Raw genomic sequence first — 22,711 nt, forward strand, 5'->3', positions numbered from 1 at the left:
CTTTAGTACTGTCTGTGAAAACATTGATCCAACTTGTATGTTTATTGGGTCTCAGTGTTAAATTATTTTAAAAATGCATTTATTTTATAAATTCCTATGACCAGAATAATTCATGGATTTTTTATTTGAAAGATGATTCTTATGTCAGGCAGTGGCACCCCTACTCTTGTGCTTACATTAGAGCCCAAAGACAGTATACTGCAGTACAAAAAAATCGTACACCACTGAAATAACTTTCCTTGCATTACACCCTTGAGTAGAAAGAATGTTTAACAATGACTGGTTTAGTGATGATAAGTTCTGATTTCTAGGGTTTAAAGAGTTCGTTTTATATTTAGAAACTAAACGTTGTACAGAGTTCAGTGATGATCCTAAAACTGCTTTACCTCGTTCAGTTTTCTGAATTAGTCATAGGGTTTGTAGATTAAAGATATGGAACTGAAACACAGTTGGAAATAAATAAAAAATGCTGACCTATATTTTTATGATTAAAAACATTTAGCTAATTTAAAAAGTTTTCGAGGGAAGGTTTTATGTTTAAATATAGTCCATAAACGTACTTTTTAGTGCCATTATTTTGGTGGGGTTCATTATTATAGTAACCTTTGAATATTATATGCTAAAGCCACATACTGGAAAAATGTAATCACTTTCATTGTTTCTATAGATAGACAGTGGTGCACACACTGTTGTGCATCATCAATGGCATCAATAGAATTTGAGTGGCGTTTATAGATTACGCTTACAATCCATAAAAAGGGACTGTACACTTAATTTCAATAACCATCTATTTACAGAGTTGTGCAATAATACTATTAACACCTTTGTCGGATAAAAGATTTTTAAATAATAGTTTATCTATAAAATTGACATGCAGTTCTATGCCACAGAGACCATGAATATAATTTTCAGAATTCTACACGGTTTAAGATAAAAACAACGATATCTTCCTCGTTGTCACTTGGACAGTTTCAATTGGCAATGTTGTTAATCGGACATGCCACTCTTTTTTTTAAATAAAGGGTAAATTATAATTTCGTGTACACTCCCTTTAATTATAACAATTGAACATATATATCTACCAAAAGTTTGCGGTCAGCTCCCAACATCATATTTATCATGGCTGATGATCTGGGGTTCAATGACGTATCCTGGCACAACCCTGATATATCTACACCAAACCTTCATAATCTAGGTACGGTTCACATTAAATTATGCAAGAATTATTTAGAAAAAGAGCTTGAACCTAGAAATGACTTAAATAAAGATATGTTTATATTTTTTATTTTTAAAATAGTAGATTTTTTTTTATTGCAAATTAAATATTTTTGAAACAGGAAGGTCTGGTGTTATCCTGGAGCAGAATTATGTTCAACCTATCTGTACACCTAGCAGAGCAACACTACTCACCGGGCTGTACCCCATTCATACAGGTAAATTACAGTGTACAACAAACTCCTAGTAGAGCAACTTTAATCACTGGACTGCGTAGGTGTACATGGCACAGTGCACAGTGTATATGGTACAGTGTACAGTGTACTCTTAGTAAAGCAACTTTACTCATTCATAAAGGTACACTACAGTGTACAGCAAACTCCTAGAAGAACAACTTTACTCACTGGTATGTACCACATTCATACAGGAACAGTACACTGTACACTGTACATTTATATACAGGTAGAGTAAAATGTATAGTGTAAAGTAAACTTCTAGTTGAGCAACTTTACTCATTGCCTGTTTGAACCCCATTCATACAGGTACAGTGTACACTGTACAGAGTATTCTTGATTTTAATCATAACTCACATTCCCAGGATTGGTAGAATATTAGTTTTAATGGCATAGATTAATAACAACACAGATAGAACACTAGATGTCGTCTTTTCAAGATTTCAACGAGTTCCGCGCAGGCATCGTTGAATTACAAGACAGAGAGAGAGCATGCGCTGCCTGCGCGAAACTCCTTTGGGCCTCTGCCTCAGGATTATTGTAAACGAAAAACCTCTAGCTATATCTTAAAAAGACGATTAGTGTTCTATCTGTGTAGCTATTCATCTATGTTTAATGGTTTGAATTTTCTACTAGCAAGAAAAGATCCCACAAGCAAATGCCTTGTAGAGCAATGAGGACTTTATGGTTCGTCATACAATTTCCATAATATGATGATATCATGTATAAAAACACGTTCTATAGTTTTACATTAAATTTACATTCTGCTGTCTCAAGCTGAGCTCATAATTCACAGATAAAAAATCTGTAAATATTTTTTTCTCGTTTTAGGACGTCAGCACCGTGTTCTGTTGAACGAGGAACCGCGAGGTTTATTTACAAACTTAACACTTCTTCCACAATATCTCAAGGAAATCAAAATAAAAAGATAGAATTTAACTTCTTGGGCGCTTATCTTTATATAAAAAATTGGAAATTTTTCTTCTTTAAAATTTGAAATTTAGAATTTGTTTTCCCCAGAGTGTTTTTTAAATTCCACAGACAACGCCGGGCGCTCCAGCCAATTATGTATATAAGAACATTTTTTCCTTTTCCAAATCTTGATAATAATCAAACCTAAGTAATTATACGTGATGCTAAAATTTATTTGGAAAATATTGTATTTTTTGTTTTTGAAGGAATTGGGATATTCGACACATTTAGTTGGAAAATGGCATCTAGGGTTCTGTAATGAAGACTATTTACCGACAAGGTAATAAATAATATCAATAAGATAAGAGTTCTTGTCCCTATGCAAAGATAATAGAATATATATTAGAGTGGAATTTAGAAAATCCCTCTGTATGAAATTTGTCAGTCCGTTTCAGCCTGAAAGGGAGTTCAAAGTGTACAAATCATGTAAATGTTTCACAAATTATATGCAGTGGAGTACAAATAAATTAGGTGAATAAAAAACATCATTTGATTTATAGTTATAGCGGAAAATTATCGTTTGTAAAGTGAAAGGCATAGAGTCTATGTGAAATGATCACTGGTCAATTATGAAAGCAGTCTATTTCATAAGTTGGTTTTCTTTTAATATTAATTTTAGATTTTCTATAAAATGATGTTCCAGGGCCCAAAAGGTTATATAGCACAAATATGTGAAGTACACCTGCACAGTATGGAAGCAGTACAACAAAATGGCCGTTTTACACTTTATCCTAGTAAATTCCATTCTAATATATATTCTATTCTCTTTGTCCCTATATCTCTGCAACTTGATGGTGTAATCTTTTGATATTTTAAATTTCTTTTTTTTATCTAATATAATTTATAGTTTGAAATAACAAAGGTCTACGACATCGGGTTGTGTCAAGAAATAAGTTCATTTAAAAAGTGGGGAAATAATTTGTTTTTATTATAAGAAGAAACAGGTCTATGCACATATCTAGAGCAAAATACTTTTCGAACTGAAGTAGAGCATAAAATTGGGTTAAATTAATCTTTGTGTTTTAAAAATAGCAATGGCGAGCTAAAAACGACGGTAGCTTTGTCATGTATTATCATAAAATGGCTTAAAGAAAATTGTTTTAAATCGTTGATATTTAATTGATAAAACTTCTAAAATTTTGGTGACAATCCCTTTAATTGATCAATATATTTAGACGAGGGTTTGATAGTTTTCTTGGATATTATAACGGAGCAGAAGATTACTATAAACATAATCTACCTGCTCAGCTTAACCCACACTCTATAGGATATGATTTCAGGTTCAGAGTATTATTATTAATAAAAAGTACAGACAGGGTGTTCCAACAAATATTCATGGAAAGTGATTAATTCAAGATCGTCAATGTTAAAATTTATAACGGTTTACGGTGGACGGCGTTTGAATCAATGCAATGAAGAAGACTTTTATATTTTGATTTCTCATAAGCTTTTCTTATGAGTAAACAAAGAGAAGCGATTAATTGATTGCTAATTTTTATTTCCATTTTGATTGAAAATCGAAAGTCGTCTTCATTGTATTGATATACACGACGACGACTGCGCTAGAATCAAAACGGTAAAAGACTGTTTGATGCTTCTGGAATATTTTTGCAAACTTTGTTTGTCATAGCAACTAAAGAACAAGCAAACAAAAATCCCAGGGATTATAGTTTTCTCAGAAAGTACGATAACTAAATTAATCATTTAAGAAGACGACCTACAAATCGTCAGTCAATTCCCATGTTTATTAGGAAACCCTGTATAATGTTAAAGCGGTAAAGTTTTTGCTGACAAATAATTTTATTAAATTAATATTTAACATTCTAAAATATTCAATTTTTTGGTCACTGTTTTTCTGTTTTCTCTCTTAAGTCCCTTATTGTCGTTAAGTCTATGTACAGGAGGTACATAAGGTACACGAGTTACAGGAGGTACAGGAGGTACAGGAGGTTCAGGAGGTACAGGAGGTACATGAGGTACAGGAGGTTCAGGAGGTACATGAGGTACAGGAGGTACAGGAGGTACAGTAGGTACACGAGGTACAGGAGGTACAGGAGGTTCAGGAGGTACAGGAGGTACACGAGTTACAGGAGGTACAGGAGGTACAGGAGGTTCAGGAGGTACAGGAGGTACAGGAGGTACAGGAGGTTCAGGAGGTACAGGAGGTTCAGGAGGTACACGAGTTACAGGAGGTACAGGAAGTTCAGGAGGTACAGGAGGTACAGGAGGTACAGGAGGTTCAGGAGGTACAGGAGGTACAGGAGGTTCAGGAGGCACAGGAGGTACAGGAGGTACAGGAGGTTCAGGAGCCACAGAAGGTACAGGAGGTTCAGGAGGTACAGAAAGAGATAAAAAAGCGATTATGATCAAACAAAATTTAGGGAAGGAGAGAAGATAGATAAAAAATACTCTGATAAGTACTCCGCCCATGTATTCTCTGAAAGAGCAGAACAAATAATAAGGAAAACTTTGTTTCAATTTATTCTAAAAATTTATAAAAGATTCTGCATAAGACCGCTTTATAAGAAATTCATAAAAATATGTCACACAGAAAAGACGACTTTACTTCTCGACATTTTAATCATCCATTAGATACCCGCTCATCCGACCTTAAGGACACTGACCTAAGGGTTTTCCGACCTAAAATTGTATTGAGATCTGAGAGTAGATTAGATAAGCTAAAAAAAAACCCGTAAAAACGTGCAGAGAATAAAAACTACTGGATATTTTCTTTAAACCTACGATCAGTTAGATATGTCGGTTTCCTTCAGGTCAGTTTCCATAGCATCGTTCTTAACTTTGAAATGAAACATGGGTTGTGTAATGAGCTAGGAATCACAATACTTCTGTTCCCCTGTTTCTCTATCTTGCAGCTCAGAGTGTACATGCACCTCTCCAGGTTCCCCAGGAGTATGAGATACCTTATGCTCATATCAAGAACAGGTAAGGAGAAGGTGTCTACTGAAGGATGAGGGTTGATCCCAACAATTTGGATTTTCTTGAAGATTATTAAAGTGGGAATAAGTCATATTCCACGACCTCCTTTAACAATCAATATTGAAACCATCGAGATATTAGTAATAGAGGGGGCATCTGGAATTTTAGACTTCTTGTTGTACAGCCACTGTACACAATGACCCGATCAGAAATTCTACCCTAAGGGGGGATCTTAATTCGTAAATCAGTGTTTTAAGACATTATTGTTTGAAAGTGAAGCCTACAATATTCAAGCAAAGAAAACAAGCTCATATGATTTTTGTATAAAAATGAGACATGACAAATAGAGAAAAAAAATAAAAACATCTTGTTTCTTATCAAATTCTTTACTTCTGAAATCTACATTGTGCACTAACTCTTAGGAATATAGGTTTCTGACTTTTAGAATGGAAAGCAATTCTGAACTAATAATAGATCTAAATTATGTTAGACTTAATTTTAAACTTATTGAAGAACTGAAAACTGTTAAAATATTTATTTTACATAAATGAACTTACGCGTGAAACAAGTGATTTTAAAATATAAATAGATGTACTTAGGATTAAACCCACTGTACTCTATGATACCAACTCAGTCATAAGGAAACATTTTTCGACAAAATTCACTGTACAGGATAAACCTAGCCAGGCAAAATTATGAGAGTTATGCCCGCCCCCTGATTGAAACGGATTATTTAATATTTATTCAGAAGTCAGAACTTTTGTACAGTTTAATCTTGAACTTCGGAGTCATCGAAAGAAATTATAAAATGTCGTCTTGACAATTTTTCAATTGGTTTTATATGATTATACCTAAATCTCAGTTACTGCAAAAATAAATAAATAGTCATGAAATATGCGGGAACAGTTTTAAAGAGCTCTATATAATCATTCAATTACAATAACATATGTAGCATTCCATTATACATATACATATAGGTTTAGAAAACGACATTTTATAAATTCGTTCAATGTCTCCGAAGTTTTGGGTTAAACTGTATATAAGTGATAATCTCTTTGATCTCCATTCTCCATCTTATACAGACCTAAAAAATAATTCATTTCCGCTTCAATGTTCCGTGTTGGTCATACCCTGCAGGGATTATTTTAATTGAGGAATTAAGCATTGATTGTTAAATTCAAAAGTACCCAAATTGGATATCTAGATCAAGCGTTTAAGATCTACCATATTTAATTATTTAAAGTTAAATTAAAAAGATATAAATATTCAAAAGGAATTGTAGGCTGTAGGGATCCAACTTGGATATTGAAGATATTTCACATAAATTCAAACTGCATTAAAAAGTCAAATTATTTTTCAAGATCTTGGCCTTTGTTTTTACCCAACAAATAATATTTTGTCATGCACTAAAAATCTAAATTTCAGAACTATCTTCAGTTTTCAAGAATAAATATGCAAAATGCTCATCTATTTTTTGCGTGAGACCTTGCATGGCATTGGCAACCATAAGATGCTGAGATTTATCAATGAACGAATTCCAGAGCTCGGCGTACATTCTCCGGTATGGTTTCAGCCTTGGACGAAGCTGTCGGAAATATAACAAAAGCATTGGAGCAAACTGGACAAATAAAAAATACCATCATAGGTATTAACAGTTTGTTTTACTTTTTTGAAATCCGAAAAGAACCTCAATCTTTTTATCTTAGCTATTTGATTTTTAAATGAATGTTTTATTAAATTATACAGTGATAACCAAAAAACTATGCAACAGGAAGACGACATTATAGCAATACTAGTGCATTTGAGGTTGTTACGAAGCAAATGGTTTTACAAAACACTTATTAAATTACTAATAAGTAAAATGGGTCGTTTAAACTCTTCAATTGCTGTGTCTCATGTCCATTGGAGTATTTAGAGTTATAATTTGAGCCTAAAAGTCGTCTCCCTTTTCCAGAGTTTTCTGGTTATCACTGTAAGTTGTCTGAAAAACAGTTAATTCCATACTATCAGTTTCATTTTTTATTCAATCTAAAATTTTATTTTTAACTCATATGACTTTTATTGTAGATAAAAAAGGTTTTGCAGAAGCACATTTCCCTTTTTTCAGAGAGAGAAATAAAAATTTTCAAAGTTTCGTGTTGCTTTGTTTCAGTTTTCTCCACGGACAATGGAGGACAAATAAAAAATGGCGGAAATAACTTTCCGTTGAGAGGAAACAAAAATACACTCTGGGAGGGAGGAACCAGAGGGGTTGCTTTTATTACAGGTGTGGTGTAATCTTTAAAATGCTGCGTTTGGTGCGGGTCGCAATCCTTTATTATTAACAATTTTGGCTTTTAAATATTGCTCTTTAAGTTGCCATTTTTCAGGTAGCAGCCAAACTCTGTTATTCGCGAATGCCGCAAATTATAAGAAGAGCGAGATTAGAATATATTTTAGGGTTAGGTTAGATTTCTGGGCCGCGCGCTGCGGCTAAGACAGGCTAGGGGCCGAGCGCCCCGGCTAGGATAGGCTAGGGGGCCGAGCGCCGCGGCTAGAAATAGTTCTCTCTCTGCCTTTATTCTCCATCTCAAGGAGGGGTTGCTAAAAATTACAAAGGTAGATTATTCTAAATCACAAGTATTCTGAAATGCTCTATAAAAATAATATTTTATGGAAAAATTAATTTGGGGTTGGACTTTTCTTTTGGAGTAAATATGGTTAAAAGCAAAGGAAAACCTTTCAGTGCAGGTTTATTTTATCATTGATTTAGTTCTACATTTTATATGCTGCAATAAATAGTATTTTACATTTGGAACAGAAGATTTTGGTTTAAAAAAGGGAAACTCAATATTCATTTCAATTGGAGATCAATTCTTAATCATAAAGTTTCATTGTTTCCCCTTATTTAACATGATTATTAATGCTATTGCAACAAGATTAACATTATTTTATTTATAACTGGTAGCCTTGCTGTTGGGTTTCTCTCCTCCTCATACAGGAACATGAAAAACATAGATATATAGTGAAAAAAGCATAATTTTATGCGGAACATCTTGAGTGAGATATGTTAAAAAGGGTTTCAGATTTTTATAAAAATTTCAAACAAAAAAATTGTATAACTAGGTCCCGGTGTTCCCGGAGGTAGAATCAGTAATCAGCTATTCCATGTATCAGACTGGGTTCCTACACTTTTATCAGCAGCAGGTATATTATATATATTCCCGGAGGTAGAATCAGTAATCAGCTATTCCATATATCAGACTGGGTTCCTACCCTTTTATCAGCAGCAGGTATATTATATGTATTCCTTGGGATAGAATAAATTATCAGCTATTCCATATATCAGACTGGGTTCCTAAACTTCTATCAGCAGTAGGTATTTTATATATATTTCTGGGGGGTAGAATTAGTTATCATCTATTCCATATATCAGATTGGGTTCCTACTCTTCTATCACCTGTAGGTATATTATATATATTCCTGGGGGTAGAATAAGTTATCAGCTATTCCATATATCAGATTCCATATCAGATTGGGTTCCTACTCTTCTAATAGCAGCAGGTATATTATATATATTCCTGAGGGTAGAATCTGTAATCAGCTATTCCATAAATCAGATTCCATATCAGCCTGGGTTCCTAACCTTCTATTAGCAGAAGGTATATTATATATCTTCCTGGGGGTAGAATCAGTAATCAGATATTCCATATATCAGATTCCATATCAGACTGGGTTCCTACCCTTTTATTTGCTGTAGGTATATTATTTATATATTCCTGGGAGTAGAATCAGTAGTAATCAGCTATTCCATATATCAGATTCCATATCAGACTGGGGAGTTTCCAGCATTATCAAAAATATATCAAACTAATTCCACATCAAAATTTCATAATTTCAAGAAAGAACACATGACCACAATCGCATTTTGCCTATAAGGTCTATATGTACTACAGTTATAACCAAAAAGGATGAGCCTTCAATGACGACCGAAAATTCATAAAAAATTAACAACCAGAAAGGGGAATTTGGTCATTTGCATCAAATTTAGCTAAAATTATATACTACAGTTAAACCCTAGATTCCCTAGATAATCCATACATCGAAAGAATTCATCAAATGTCGTATTTTTCACTTTCTGATAATGGAATGTTGCAGATATTTAGTTTTTTATTAAATGATTATATGGAGCTCTTTAAAACTGTTCCCGCAATCATAGCTATTTATTTATTTTCGCAAATACTGAGATTTACGTAAAATAGTATAAAACCCATTAAAATTGTCAAGACGACATTTGATAAATTTTTTCGATGTATGACCCATTTAGGGTTTAACATGTAATGAATTGACAAAGAACCAGTCTTTAATTGCAGGAAACCATAATTGTGATAACAAAGTATGAATAAATTCCGCACAGTCGTCTCTGAAGTATGATCGTTTGTGGGTAACCCTGTATACGCTTGCACACCTTTCTTTAGGTCAATAAAACGCAGGCTTTTTCAAACGTGTCAAACTTCTAAAGAAGTTCTTATCTATCAATAATTGTTTATTTTTTTAATCTTGAAAAGTTTGATGTTGTAGCAGGATATGATATGGGGAACCTGGTTGGTTTGGACGGGTTGGATCAGTGGAAAACAATCAAGAATGGAGAACAGTCCCCCAGAATTGAAATGCTTTACAATATTGGTAAGATACAATTCAACTAACAAATATACAGTGGAACCCAGAAAACTGTGGAATAGGAAGACGACTGTTAAGCTCGAGCTATGCTCTTAAATAGTCCACTGAACATAAAACACCGCAAACATATCCATTTCACGAAATAAGTTAATTTTCAACTGGAATGCTTTTTAAAACATTAAAGATTGTTCTTGTGTAGTCTTCCTTATTTATGAGTCCCACTGTATCTTCACAGTGTGTCCCTCTAAACATGATAATTGCTTGATAAGTACAGAATAACAGGTAATATTCGTTAAATTTCATTAGTGATCCTTCATTAGAAAACTTGCACAACGCTAACCTTTAAAGTTAAATCCTTGTCGAGCAAAAATGATTATAATGTTTTCTTTTTGAAAATTGATAATTTAATCGAGATTCTCTCTGGGGATCTGTGTAGCACAAACGAAGAATAACATTCAGATAATTGAGAGAAATAAACGACGATATATTTCTTATTACAAATCTTATAGGGCTAGAGGGTATCGTTGTGAATTGTATATTAAATGAGGTCAAATGAAATTACGCCAACAGTCCCTTTAAAGGGAGTGAACGGCTATGTATACGGCTGAGTATACAGTGTTGTGGAAAACTTCTTTCGGATTTGTTTGAGACATATTAAACTTTTTAGAGATCTGTAAATCCTGAGTTTGAGCGCAAATTCGACGTTTAAAACTCCTACTGAGAAAAAAGAAACTAATATTGAACAAGATGATAAGAAGATTAATTTTTATTTCCTCAACATGTTCCTATACATGACGTCTGTAGTTTATTGTAGAAATTTTTATGTCGTCGTTATTTAATAATTAAAAAAAACTAATTCTGAAAACGTATCTACCCCCCAGAGTAGGAGTTTTGAACGTCGAATTTGCGCTCAAACTCAGGATTTACAGATCTATAAAAAGTTTAATATGTGTCTCAAATGAATCCGAGAGAAGTTTTCCACAACACTGCGTACTCAGTTCAGCTACCTTACATAGCCGGTCACTCCCTTTAAAGACGTGTCACTTTAATCTTGGTTTCCTGGTTAAAAGTCGATCCATTGGATCTTATCTTCTAGAACCTACTTTCATCCATTAAATCTAGTATTTTTGTTGTCGATTGGTATTTTGAATTTTTCAGTATATATTGAACTCTTACGCTTTTTTAATGAGAGATTAAAATATTCCGATAAAGACAGGTGCTCTTAGATGTTCGAACATAGCGTTCCAAAACTAAATACAAAGTGAATTCCAGTCCGGGTTTTTATGTTTTAATTCAAGAAGTATTAACTGAAGGGCCCGGCGTTGCCTGTGTAAAAAAAAATTTAAAAAAATATTTAGATTTGTTTAGCCTATAACACCTCCCGGCAACCCATGAGTGTCCACAAAAAATTTCAGTCCAATCGGTCCAGCCGGTTGGCCGGCTATACGCAACATAAATATATACGAATGTCTTGTTTTATTATAAATACTAGATCAAGGGCCCGGCGTTGCCCGTAGAAGAAGAAAAAATTATTTTTAAAAAATTCAATTTTTTAGCCTATAACACCCCAGGCAACCCATGAGTGTCCACAAAAAATTTCAGTCCAATCGGTCCAGCCGTTCGGCCGGCTATAGACAACAGTTATACACAAATGTCTTGTTTTATTATATAGATTAGCGGTAGACCGAACAATTATGTTCGGTACATTCTTCACAATTCATTTTGGTATTACACAAATATCAAGTTTGACGTTTAAACACAACTCACAAATTATCATGTTTAGCGGGACTAACTTATACTTAATGTTTTTATAAAGCTTAAATAAACACAATTTCCAAAATTCCTTAAATTTTTTTTTGTTAGATCCATACCATGATCCTGGGAGTGGATCAGGTCCTGTTGGAGCAATCAGGGTTGGAGAATACAAGTTGATTAAAGGAAACCCTGGGAAACCAGATGGATGGGTTCCACCAGACAGTGTATCCAATACAGAGTTGGTACACCTGGAAGATATCAACAATATCAACATTTCATCTGGGAATCAACCCTTGAGCTGGTCAAGCGAGGTAAATACAGCTGTAACCATGGGAACAACGGTAGAATTATATGAAATTTCTACATATTATATACTACAAACTTTGAATTTAGAAAAACAACTAATCCCAAATTCCAGTTTGAAGATGTCCGCTGCAGCCATGAATGTGTTTTAATAAACCTTAAGCATTTTACTATTTTCTCTTCTATCTCTTCTATCCTATATGAATTGCATGATACATAATTATTATTTTCAAACAGGTGAAAAATCTCTTTCTATAATCTGTTTACATCGATTATGATGCTAATATCCCTGGATCTCTAAAAAAGATGAAAAAACCAAACTTATTTAGATATGTGTCATTAAATTTAAAAAATGAAATCTTGATCTCCGCATACATGTTAATATCTTTTATTAAGGATGAATTGGGAGGGGAGGAGTATAAAGACAAAGAACTATTTCTGTTCAATCTTGATTCAGATCCAACAGAAAAGATAAATCTTAGATAAATGAGCCTTTGATTGGACCAGGATTCAGGGCTGTTGCACTTCTAAATCCTGATATTTGGACCTTTAATGTAATCTGGGGTAACTTAAATTTGAAAATATATTCTGAACTATGTGTACTACATAAATAATTGAGCTTATGAAATGCATAGCAACGTTGAGAAGATAACATTATCAAACAAAGAGGATTTTTTCACATAAAAGAAGACATCTTTTGTAATGATAACAATAATCTAAATATATGATAATAGTATTTACAGTACGCACGTTTATTTTCACCTCAGAACAAAGAAGGGTAAATATTATGAACCTAAGGTAAAAATTACGATGAAAACAATCAATTGGGAGACATGTTTATTCAGAGAAAATACATCAAACACAAGATACAAAGGATTTACTTGAGTAACAAAAATAAAGGTTTTGAAAATTGGACCGGTTTTACCAAGAACAATGCAATATCTTGTGTTGACAACCCAAAAATAATATATTTTAAACATGACAACTCAAAAATTAGGTAATAATTCCCAATTTTTATTTCCATTTTTCTAGCTTTCCTCGTTCAACTTCAACAACTAAATTAAGTTATAATATTTATTAAAGGAATTATAGTTAAAACTGAAATATTTAAGTTAAAACCCGAGTGTGTCGGACAACCCCCTCCCCCCTCAGCGATTGAACTCAACCAGCGGTCAATAATAACAATAATAATAATGAATTAATGAATAAATGAACAAATGAAGAACCGAATAAATGAAGAAATGAAGAAATGAAGAAACGAAGAAATGAATAGATGAATAAATGAATAAACGAAGAAATCAAGAAATGAAGAAATGAAATGATGAAGCAATGAAGAAATGAAGAAACGAAGAAATGAATAGAGGAATAGATGAATAAATGAAGAAACGAAGAAAAGAAGAAATTAAGAAATGAAGAAATGAAGAAATTAAATTTTAAATTACATTCTGAAATGTTGAATCTTACGTTGATGAAAATAATTCCCAATATTCTTGTTTCTTGCCAAGTTATGAAGCTCAAAGATCAGCCATTCTTTCTCTGAAAAAAATATATATGTATTAATACTGCAAATTTTGCATACAATGATACAATGAAGATATATCCTGTAGGAAACTATTGGATTGACTTCAAATTCCTCATTCCCCTAAAATTATTCATTTTAAGTTTGAGTTTATATACAGTGAAACCCTTAATAACGAATACATCGGAAGAATTTATCAAATGTCGTCTTGACAATTTTTCAATGAGTTTATACTATATTACGTAAGTTTCAGTATTTGCGAAAATAAATAAATAGCCATGAATATGCGGGAACAGTTTTAAAGAGTTCCATATAATAATTTAATTAAAAAACTAAATATCTAAATATCCATAATCAGAAAGTGAAGAATACGACATTTGATGAATTCTTTCGATGTATTCATTATTAAGGGTTTCACTGTATATAAGATTTATCAACAAAATCTCACCTCTGATTAGGCAGACCAGTTTGGGAAAATTAAAAAAAAATATCCCTTCCAGTTTTATTCCTGCCAAACTCAAAAGTCCGGCTCACACCCGTAGGAAACTCCTCGTTTATTATCTGACATGATTTCATATCCAGATTATACCGAAAAAGATGAGACTCTAATGACGTATTGAAAACGAGCTCGGGATTTAGTTTGGAGATCTAAAAGATTAAACAATTTGGTAACGAAAATAGAAAGTAAAAACCTGCAGGAAATCATATATGTGAGAAAAGGGCTAAACAAATTCCATAAATTGTCTATAAAGTTGCATCCTCAATAAGTAACCCTTTATGTATTAACAAAAAAATGCAAAATTTACAATCTTTTGTCCTCCATCCCAAGACCTTCTACCTTTCCTACAATAAAAATCATTCCAACTAATTTTCCATTATGATCAACCCTGTACTCTGCCATATCTAACTGGAGAAAAATTATTTGATATATGATTTAATATTTATTCTGTATGACACCCCTCCGAAGTTGGTGCACTGATCAGTGCTCATTCTCAGGCATTTTCCCCTTTTTTCCTGGTGTATTCGATCGAAACCTGAATTGTGTTAAACTAAACAAACAATCTAAAGGTATGTATTCTTTCAAACTTAAATATTGTTGTTGAAGACTTACCTTATCAAAGCCTTATGGACGTGCACAGTAAAACATGGGAAGGGGGGGGGGGAGGGATTCACATTATCCCTTTCCATGAAACAAGATTTTGTTACGTCGACTCAAGCATTGTTAATAAGGATGAGTTTTTATTCATTCTAAAACTTGTCAGAACAAATGTCTAAACGCCCCTGGCTGTTTTTTATCTTGGTGCTGAAGTATCCAGGCCTGATGTATTGCTATGAGAACTATGCTCGGAGCAGGGTTATCGTTTCTTCTTCTCGTCCTTGGAGCTCAGGCTCGTCCTGAACTAGATGACAACTGGGAAGCATTTAAGACCAGGTAAAACTACAGGCAAGCAATAAGAAGTTATAAATAAGAAATGACAAACATTTCTTCTTAAAGTTTGGAAATATCATGTCGAAAAAAAATTGAAAGAATAAATATGTTGGGCATGAGAAACAGGCATAGATTTATAACTATATAGATAGAACACTAGATGTCTGTTCAAGATTAAGGGGTGTTCGTTCACAAAAATCCTGAGGCATACCCAAAGGAGTTTCGCGCATGCATCTCTCTCTGTCTTATCATTCAACGCAGCATGCACGTAACTTCTTTAGGCTCTTGTCTATGGGTAATTGTAATTGTAAATACCCATAAATCTTGAAAAGACGACATTTAGTGGTCTATATATACTGTTATTAATCTATGGATATGGGTTTTGGGAAACAACTTTTATAAAATCCTCATTTTTCCTCTATCGAGGCCTTGCATTCGGTAACGAACATAACAAAAATAAATAAAGAAATAAATCATTTTTCATCAGTAAATTATGCCTTTTTTTAATATCTAATCTAATTTATCCATCAAAAACATTGAAGATATGAGAAGAACTATGAAAGCAGTGAGCATGAAGCACAAAAAAGATTAGCTTGGGAGGCAAACTATGACTTTATCCAGGTGCACAGAAAATAAAAGTTTTTTTCAAGAATTTCTTGACACCAATTCTAATTTTCTAATCCTTAAATCTTTGTAACTTAGTGCCGTAATTGCCTTTGATATTTAAGCTTTGCATTCTGATAGATCAAATATTCTAAGTTTAGAATCAAAGTAAAGAAAGTTTAAGTTTATGGCCAAAATTTTATCATTTTCCCATATTTTTGCCGCCATGTTTTCATTCCCACATTTTAGGAACATAACGCGGCATTTTCAGCTGGGTTTGAAACCTACAGTGTTGGGGAGAATGAGTTCAATGACCTCACAAACGAAGAGTTTGTCAGGTAACAAAAAAAAAACATTTTAGAACAAGTTTTTTATTAAAAGCTCTTATTAATTTAATTACTAAAGTTCAAGATTTATTTTCTTATTATGAAACTCTATTTTAGCATAATTTTATACATACCATTATAATAATATATATAAACTTAAATTCAAAATTTATTTTTTCACATTTTAAATTTCTGACTAATGCAACCCTATTTTATTTAGCATGCTGAATGGGTATCAGGTTCCTGCCGAGCAGGAGGAAAAACAGAATGCAGTCTTCACACCTCGGTCAACTGACCTCCCAACATCGGTAATTATTTAAGAAAAGAAACTGGTTAGTCGCCTCATTCTTTATTTTTCAAATCTGATGTCGTAGACCTTAGATATTTTAGAGTTAGAATTCTGCTAGATCAAATAATCTACGATTGAAGTATCAAAGCTTTACACCATCAGGTTGCAATGATACAAGAATAAGAAGATTTGAGTTTGTGGCAAAGAATCAATTCCTGCACCGTGTCTAGGTTGACTGGAGGCCAATGGGATTTGTTACTCCAGTGAAGAACCAGAAGCAGTGTGGAAGCTGCTGGGCCTTCTCTGCTACTGGTAGCCTGGAAGCTGCTCATTTCAACAAGGAATCTGTCAAACAACATCATTTCCATTTTAAAATATGATTTTGCTGCCATCATTTTATTAAAGCACAATCTTATTTTTAATCTGGTCAAATTGTAGAAAGATTTAAGACAATACTTTTGATTTAGGATAATTCTTTTTATTATGTAAAAACATTTTTTTTAATTCTGGTTTTTATTGATGTTTTCTGACCTGGAGTTGATTTAGACCAAGAAACTTGTTTCTCTCAGTGAACAGAACCTGGTCGACTGCTCAGCAAAGGTTAAACTTCAAATTATAAACAAAACGAAAATCATAAAAATGAGTTATATAAAATAGGTTTATTATCTTTATTGACAAATAATCGCCGCTTTAAAATATTGTGGTTGAAAAATAGTTTAATTTTGTATTTGGAAGAATACTATGAATGATGTTTTTTAAGGAAAAAAACTATTTTTTTTCGGTAGACTTGAATTTACTTTCTATTATAAAAAACTTATTATTTAAGAAGGAAATCTCGTTTGTTTCTCTCAACAGTTACAAACTACTTTCCAACATTTCAGGATGTTTCGGTGGATTTATTTGCTTTCATATTCAATAATTATTAATAGTTTAAATAGTTTAAGTTTAAAACTTTACTGTCTATTGCTCAATATGTCAAGGATATTTATTGACGTATCTTTTAGGAAGGAAATCACAGATGTTTCGGTGGACTTATGGACTTTGCTTTCCAATACGTCAAAGATAACAATGGAATAATATTTCAGGAAGGAAATCACGGATGTTTCGGTGGACTATGTACTTTGCTTTCCAATAAGAAAGATAACAATGGAATAATATTTTAGGAAGGAAATCATGGATGTTTCTGTGGACTTATGGACTTTGCTTTCCAATACGTCAAAGATAAAACATTGGAATAATATTTCAGGAAGGAAATCACGGATGTTTCGGTGGTTTTAAATACTTTTCTTTCCAATTGGTCAAAGATAACAATGGAATAATATTTTAGGAAGGAAATCATGGATGTTTCGGTGGACTATGGACTTTGCTTTCCAATACGTCAAAGATAACATATTGGAATAATATTTCAGGAAGGAAATCACGGATGTTTCGGTGGTTTTAAATACTTTTCTTTCCAATTGGTCAAAGATAACATTGGAATAATATTTTAGGAAAGAAATCACGTATGTTTCGGTGGACTTATGGACTTTGCTTTCCAATACGTCAAAGATAACATATTGGAATAATATTTTAGGAAGGAAATCACGGATGTTTCGGTGGACTTATGGACTTTGCTTTCCAATACGTCAAGGATAACAATGGAATAGACACAGAGGAATCATATCCATACACTGCAGTTACAGGTATTTTGGTAAACATTTATAATAGAAATAAAATAGCCTTAAAGAATTTAGTGGTTTGCTAAAGTATTTAGCAACAGCTAGACTATTTTTATGTTATTCGCGCTTTGTACTTAATTGTTATTTTATACTTTTTGTTTGCATAAAGGCTTTCTGTACACAAGTTAATTCTTATCCCAGAAATTCTTAGTTTTTTTAATTTGTTAATTAAACATACGTAAAACTCAAAGATAATTATTCCTATTATAAATGTTTTCTCCCTATTAAAGATTTTACTCTTCCTTCCTGTTTATATTTACCAAAACTTTTTCTTAAATTAGGTAATTTATATAGTTTCCTTTTGATTAGATGAAATAATTATTTTATATTTCTTGTTTAGGAAAGACCTGCAAGTACAATGCAACTAGTATCGGAGCAAACCTCACTAGCTGGGTTGATATCAAGTAACATATCAAATTCATGTATTTGACAGTGTGGAATTAAATTTAACCAATTTTTTTTCATCCATTAACTCGTGGTCTGGCTTGTAGCTGATCCCATTAACATGTTTTTTATTCATAAATTCATACATCTAATTTACCAGTAAAAAATCATTACAAATAGTCAATTTTTAGCCCTGTTATCAGATTTTTAATTTATGAATTCATATAACGTATTTATAAAATCATTGTCTTTATTTAATTACAATCCACACCAGATCTTGAATTTATTCAAATAATTTTTTCCTAAGAAAAAAATCGTGATCAATATTAAAACTAGTACATTTTTACTTGCCACCTTTTTATTCATTAATCTTTTATCACAAAATAATGATATTTTTAATAGTCATTTTACGTTTAGGAAGGGCAGTGAGGAAGATCTTGCTGCAGCTGTAGCTCAACATGGACCTATCAGTGTTGCCATTGATGCAGGACATCCTGGATTCCAGATGTACAAGTAAGAAAAAAAACGTGTAAATTAAAGTTAGTCCTAAAGATCATAACTTATTTGCTTTATAGGAACCATGAGTTCTTGCCTCAAACTTAAATTTTGTTAAATCCCTTTATCTTTGCAACCTAATAGTGTAACTGTAAGTCTTTATTATTTGGACATTAGACTTTTGTATATAACACCGTTTATAGTTTGAAATATCAAAGGTCTACAACTATTAGACTTTTTTATATAACACCGTTTATAGTTTGAAATATCAAAGGTCTACAACTATTAGACTTTTTTATATAACACCGTTTATAGTTTGAAATATCAAAGGTCTACAACTATTAGACTTTTTTATATAACACCGTTTATAGTTTGAAATATCAAAGGTCTACAACTATTAGACTTTTTTATATAACACCGTTTATAGTTTGAAATATCAAAGGTCTACAACGTCGCGGGTTGCAAAGATGTAGTAGGGAATAAATAAGCAGAGTTAGTTGTACTTTAGATTGAGTAGCTCGTTATAACCACGTAAATTTTCTTTTGTTTAAAAAACTGTTTAAAACTCCAGGAAAAGCTGTGTTCCCAAGCTATATATGAGGCATGAGGCTGTATATGCTGTTATTTACCAATGTATTATATACCAAGCCTAAACTAAGCATTCTGTTGTTATATGCAGTCTATGCAGTACTCTGGCCGAAGGAGAAATGGGTTTAGTGGGGAGTGATTGTAAAATGTTTAGGCATGGAATCTACTACAGTAAGCTATGTAGTTCTACTAGACTAGATCACGGAGTACTCGCAGTAGGATATGGACAAGGGGTAAGTAAATCAATCAATCAATTTTAATCAATTAAGATCATATTAGATATAAACCAATCAATTTAGACCTTATAAAATTAAACCAACCAATAAATTAATATGATCTCATCAGATTAAACTTATAAATTTAGATCATATCAGATATAAACCAATCAATTTAGATCATATAAAATTAAACCAACCAATCAATCAATTTAGATCATATCAGATATAAACCAATCAATTTAGATCATATCATATATAAACTAATCAATTTAGATCATAGCATATATAAACCAATCAATTTAGATAATATCATATATATAAACTAATCAATTTAGATCATATCATATATAAACTAATCAATTTAGATCTTATCAGAAATAAACCAATCAATTTAGATCAAATCATATATAAACTAATCAATTTAGATCATATCATATATAAACCAATCAATTTAGATCGAATCAGATTAAACCAATCAATTTAGATCAAATCATAGCAATCAATTTAATTCATTCAATTCTATACAGTTTGTGTCATGTTCAAATGAAATCTAACCAAATCAAATCAAATTCTATTCTTTATTATATAGTTTAATCAAAATCAATCCAATTTTTTCCAAAGTTCAATTCAATACAGTTAATATGAAATCAAATCAAATCGAATCGAATCAAATCGAATCAAGTCAAATCAAATCAAATCAAATCAAATCAAATCAAATCAAATCAAATCAAATCAAATCAAATCAAATCAAATCAAATCAAATCAAATCATATAGTTTAATCAAAATCAATCCAATTTTTTCCAAAGTTCAATTCAATACAAATCAAATCAAATCAAATCAAATCAAATCAAATCAAATCAAATCAAATCAAATCAAATCAAATCAAATCAAAGTAAATTAATTCAGAGTCCCATTAATTAAATTAAATTTAATAGAGTTTAATTTAAATCAAGTAAAATCAATTATATTTTCTGATAATTTTTTAAAATTTGATAAAAAAAAGCGCAACTCTTTGTATTTATAAACTAAAAAAACTTAAAATAATATTTTTTTAAAGAAAAATGCTGTTGGTATGACCCAGAAGTTCTGGATAGTGAAGAATAGCTGGGGAGAATCATGGGGAATGCATGGTAAATCTTAGATCTTAAATTCCCCCCCTCCTAAATAAAGAGTTCTGAAATTAATGCCGTGAAGCCTATAAAACTGTGGAATAAGAAGGCAAATAATAGTGGTTTTAAATAGTCCAATGAACTTAAAACTAAGAAATGGTGCCATGTACACACTGTACACAATATGTACACACTATGTACACACTATGTACACACTATGTACACACTATGTACACAGTGTGTACACACTATGTTCACACATGCACAGCCCATTTTCAAGCTACTGGGAAAACGATTCGCTTTATACTTGTAATATTGCATAAATGCACGTCTTTTTATTCCACATTATTTTGGGTCTCACTGTATATAATTTGGATTTTTTGGATTCAATAACATGTTGTGAATTAATCAATATTTTAAGAAACATACATTGTTAATTTATATTATATTTTAGGATACGTTAACAATTAGTTATTTGTTGCATATTTTCAGATATTTTTTGTAAATTATCTATATATTTTTAAGGATAGTCATACATATTTGCAATCGTATTTTGATTTTTAATCAAAGAATATAAGCGTTTTTTAAAGGAACTAGCTGGGTTCTTGCTACAAACAGAAATTTTTGAATCCCTATATCTTTGAAACCTGGTTTATACCTTTGATATTTCAAACTTAGATTATTTGATCTAACAGAATGCACAGTTTGAAATATCCATTGGATTGCAATGATAGAGGAATTAGAACACTGAAGTTTGTGGCAGACTCAATTCCTTTATCTTAAGATAATAAGGATAGACATATATTGTATTAAATTTGATCTATATTTCAGGATATATAAAAATTATATTTATTTTTATCTATATTTCAGGATATATAAACATTATATTAATTTATCTATATACTTCAGGATATATAAACATTATAATAATTTATATATATATTTTAGGATAGGATATATAAACATTTTATTAATTTATCTATATATTTTAGGATATATAAACATTATATTAGTTTATCTATATATTTTAGCATATATGAACATTACATTAATTTATCTATATATATGTTAGGATATATATACATTATATTAATTTATCTATATATTTTAGGATATATAAACATGGCTAAGGATTTGAAGAATATGTGCGGTATTGCTACAGCTGCCTCATATCCTGTAGTTTAACTGTATCAAGCAGACACTGAAAATATTGTTTGTTTATACCAATCATAATAAAAATGTAATTTTGCATTTATATTTTTTTCTATTATAACCCCCCCCCCCCTTCAATATATATCATAATAGGGCACTAATTATCTACTTGATTTAAAAAACAATTTCGCACTATGCATGTAGACAAAAACACATTTATTGTTTAATTTTAGTTCTTGCTTTATTTGCAATCAATGTCAATTTTTTATTTAAGGGAAAGATTTTTTAAATATAAATTAAATTTTTTAAAGGTCCCATAAAACTACAGTTAGTTAGTGCCGAATATTGGTTTTAAAGAAAAAGTCACTTTAAAACTTCTGGTTTTTTTTGAAAATTAGAACACGTCGGATTTCAATTTAACATGAAATTTGAAATGACTATTGACTATAGACTGTTGACTATATAAGACTAAGAACTAGCATGAAAAAATTTGGTTTAAAAAAGAGTGTATTAATCTGTACTAACCCTTAATTTTATCAATTACTGATCATTTTATAATATAATTTTATCTAACCTAGTAATCATTTTACAGAACACCAGTAGTAACAATGGATCATGGAAAAACATTTATTCTCTTCATTTTCATAAATTCAACAATTTAACCAATAAACCTAAGGTATCAGCTGTCAAATAATTATCAATGCATTAGCACAAGGTGGTTTTCATAGGCGTCATATTATTTAAGGTTATACAGAAGCATATTACTTTTACATTGGAATAATTCTCAAGAAATAAAGTAAAACCCA

The 22,711-nt window shown here is 31.6% G+C and overlaps 2 protein-coding genes across 5 annotated transcripts; both read left to right on the forward strand.

Annotated features, from left to right (window-relative positions):
* On the forward strand, positions 1-12,814 carry LOC111697676 (arylsulfatase B). Of its 4 annotated transcripts, none has more exons than XM_023467757.1 (15): positions 1-415; positions 1,089-1,195; positions 1,338-1,433; positions 2,280-2,359; positions 2,627-2,700; positions 3,596-3,700; positions 4,802-4,882; positions 5,253-5,363; positions 6,899-7,002; positions 7,510-7,623; positions 8,463-8,480; positions 8,567-8,629; positions 9,921-10,022; positions 11,880-12,082; positions 12,471-12,814. In XM_023467757.1, exons 1-15 carry the CDS (start codon positions 366-368, stop codon positions 12,558-12,560), a joined length of 1,398 nt encoding a protein of 465 aa, XP_023323525.1. In that variant the 5' UTR covers positions 1-365; the 3' UTR covers positions 12,561-12,814. The 4 variants fall into 4 exon arrangements, with proteins under 4 accessions (XP_023323525.1, XP_023323524.1, XP_023323523.1 ...); XM_023467756.1 differs by having other exon boundaries at positions 8,463-8,471; positions 8,558-8,629; XM_023467755.1 differs by lacking the exon at positions 8,567-8,629 and having other exon boundaries at positions 280-415; positions 8,463-8,543.
* A 2,095-nt stretch (positions 12,815-14,909) lies between these two features.
* Positions 14,910-22,004, forward strand: LOC111697677 (cathepsin L1). Its single transcript, XM_023467760.1, has 12 exons — positions 14,910-15,025; positions 15,565-15,643; positions 15,875-15,963; positions 16,172-16,259; positions 16,471-16,581; positions 16,787-16,840; positions 17,814-17,922; positions 18,299-18,362; positions 18,760-18,855; positions 19,580-19,658; positions 20,702-20,774; positions 21,865-22,004. The coding sequence occupies exons 1-12, from the start codon at positions 14,925-14,927 to the stop codon at positions 21,936-21,938; spliced, it is 1,017 nt and encodes a 338-aa protein (XP_023323528.1). The 5' UTR covers positions 14,910-14,924; the 3' UTR covers positions 21,939-22,004.
* Positions 22,005-22,711: the final 707 nt, after the last annotated feature.

This window comes from Eurytemora carolleeae, unplaced genomic scaffold, assembly GCF_000591075.1.
Source record: "Eurytemora carolleeae unplaced genomic scaffold, Eaff_2.0 scaffold115, whole genome shotgun sequence".
Taxonomy (NCBI): domain Eukaryota; kingdom Metazoa; phylum Arthropoda; class Copepoda; order Calanoida; family Temoridae; genus Eurytemora; species Eurytemora carolleeae.

Excerpts from the sequence above, each read along its gene's own strand:
- LOC111697676 (XM_023467757.1), top strand. The coding sequence starts at position 366 with ATGATCCTAAAACTGCTTTACCTCGTTCAGTTTTCTGAATTAGTCATA. Across the intron at positions 1,196-1,337 it reads ACCAAACCTTCATAATCTAG|GAAGGTCTGGTGTTATCCTG; the intron begins GTACGGTTCACA and ends TTTTTGAAACAG. Across the intron at positions 7,003-7,509 it reads AATAAAAAATACCATCATAG|TTTTCTCCACGGACAATGGA; the intron begins GTATTAACAGTT and ends GCTTTGTTTCAG.
- LOC111697677 (XM_023467760.1), top strand. The coding sequence starts at position 14,925 with ATGAGAACTATGCTCGGAGCAGGGTTATCGTTTCTTCTTCTCGTCCTT. Across the intron at positions 16,260-16,470 it reads CAACTGACCTCCCAACATCG|GTTGACTGGAGGCCAATGGG; the intron begins GTAATTATTTAA and ends CACCGTGTCTAG. Across the intron at positions 19,659-20,701 it reads CAGTAGGATATGGACAAGGG|AAAAATGCTGTTGGTATGAC; the intron begins GTAAGTAAATCA and ends ATTTTTTTAAAG.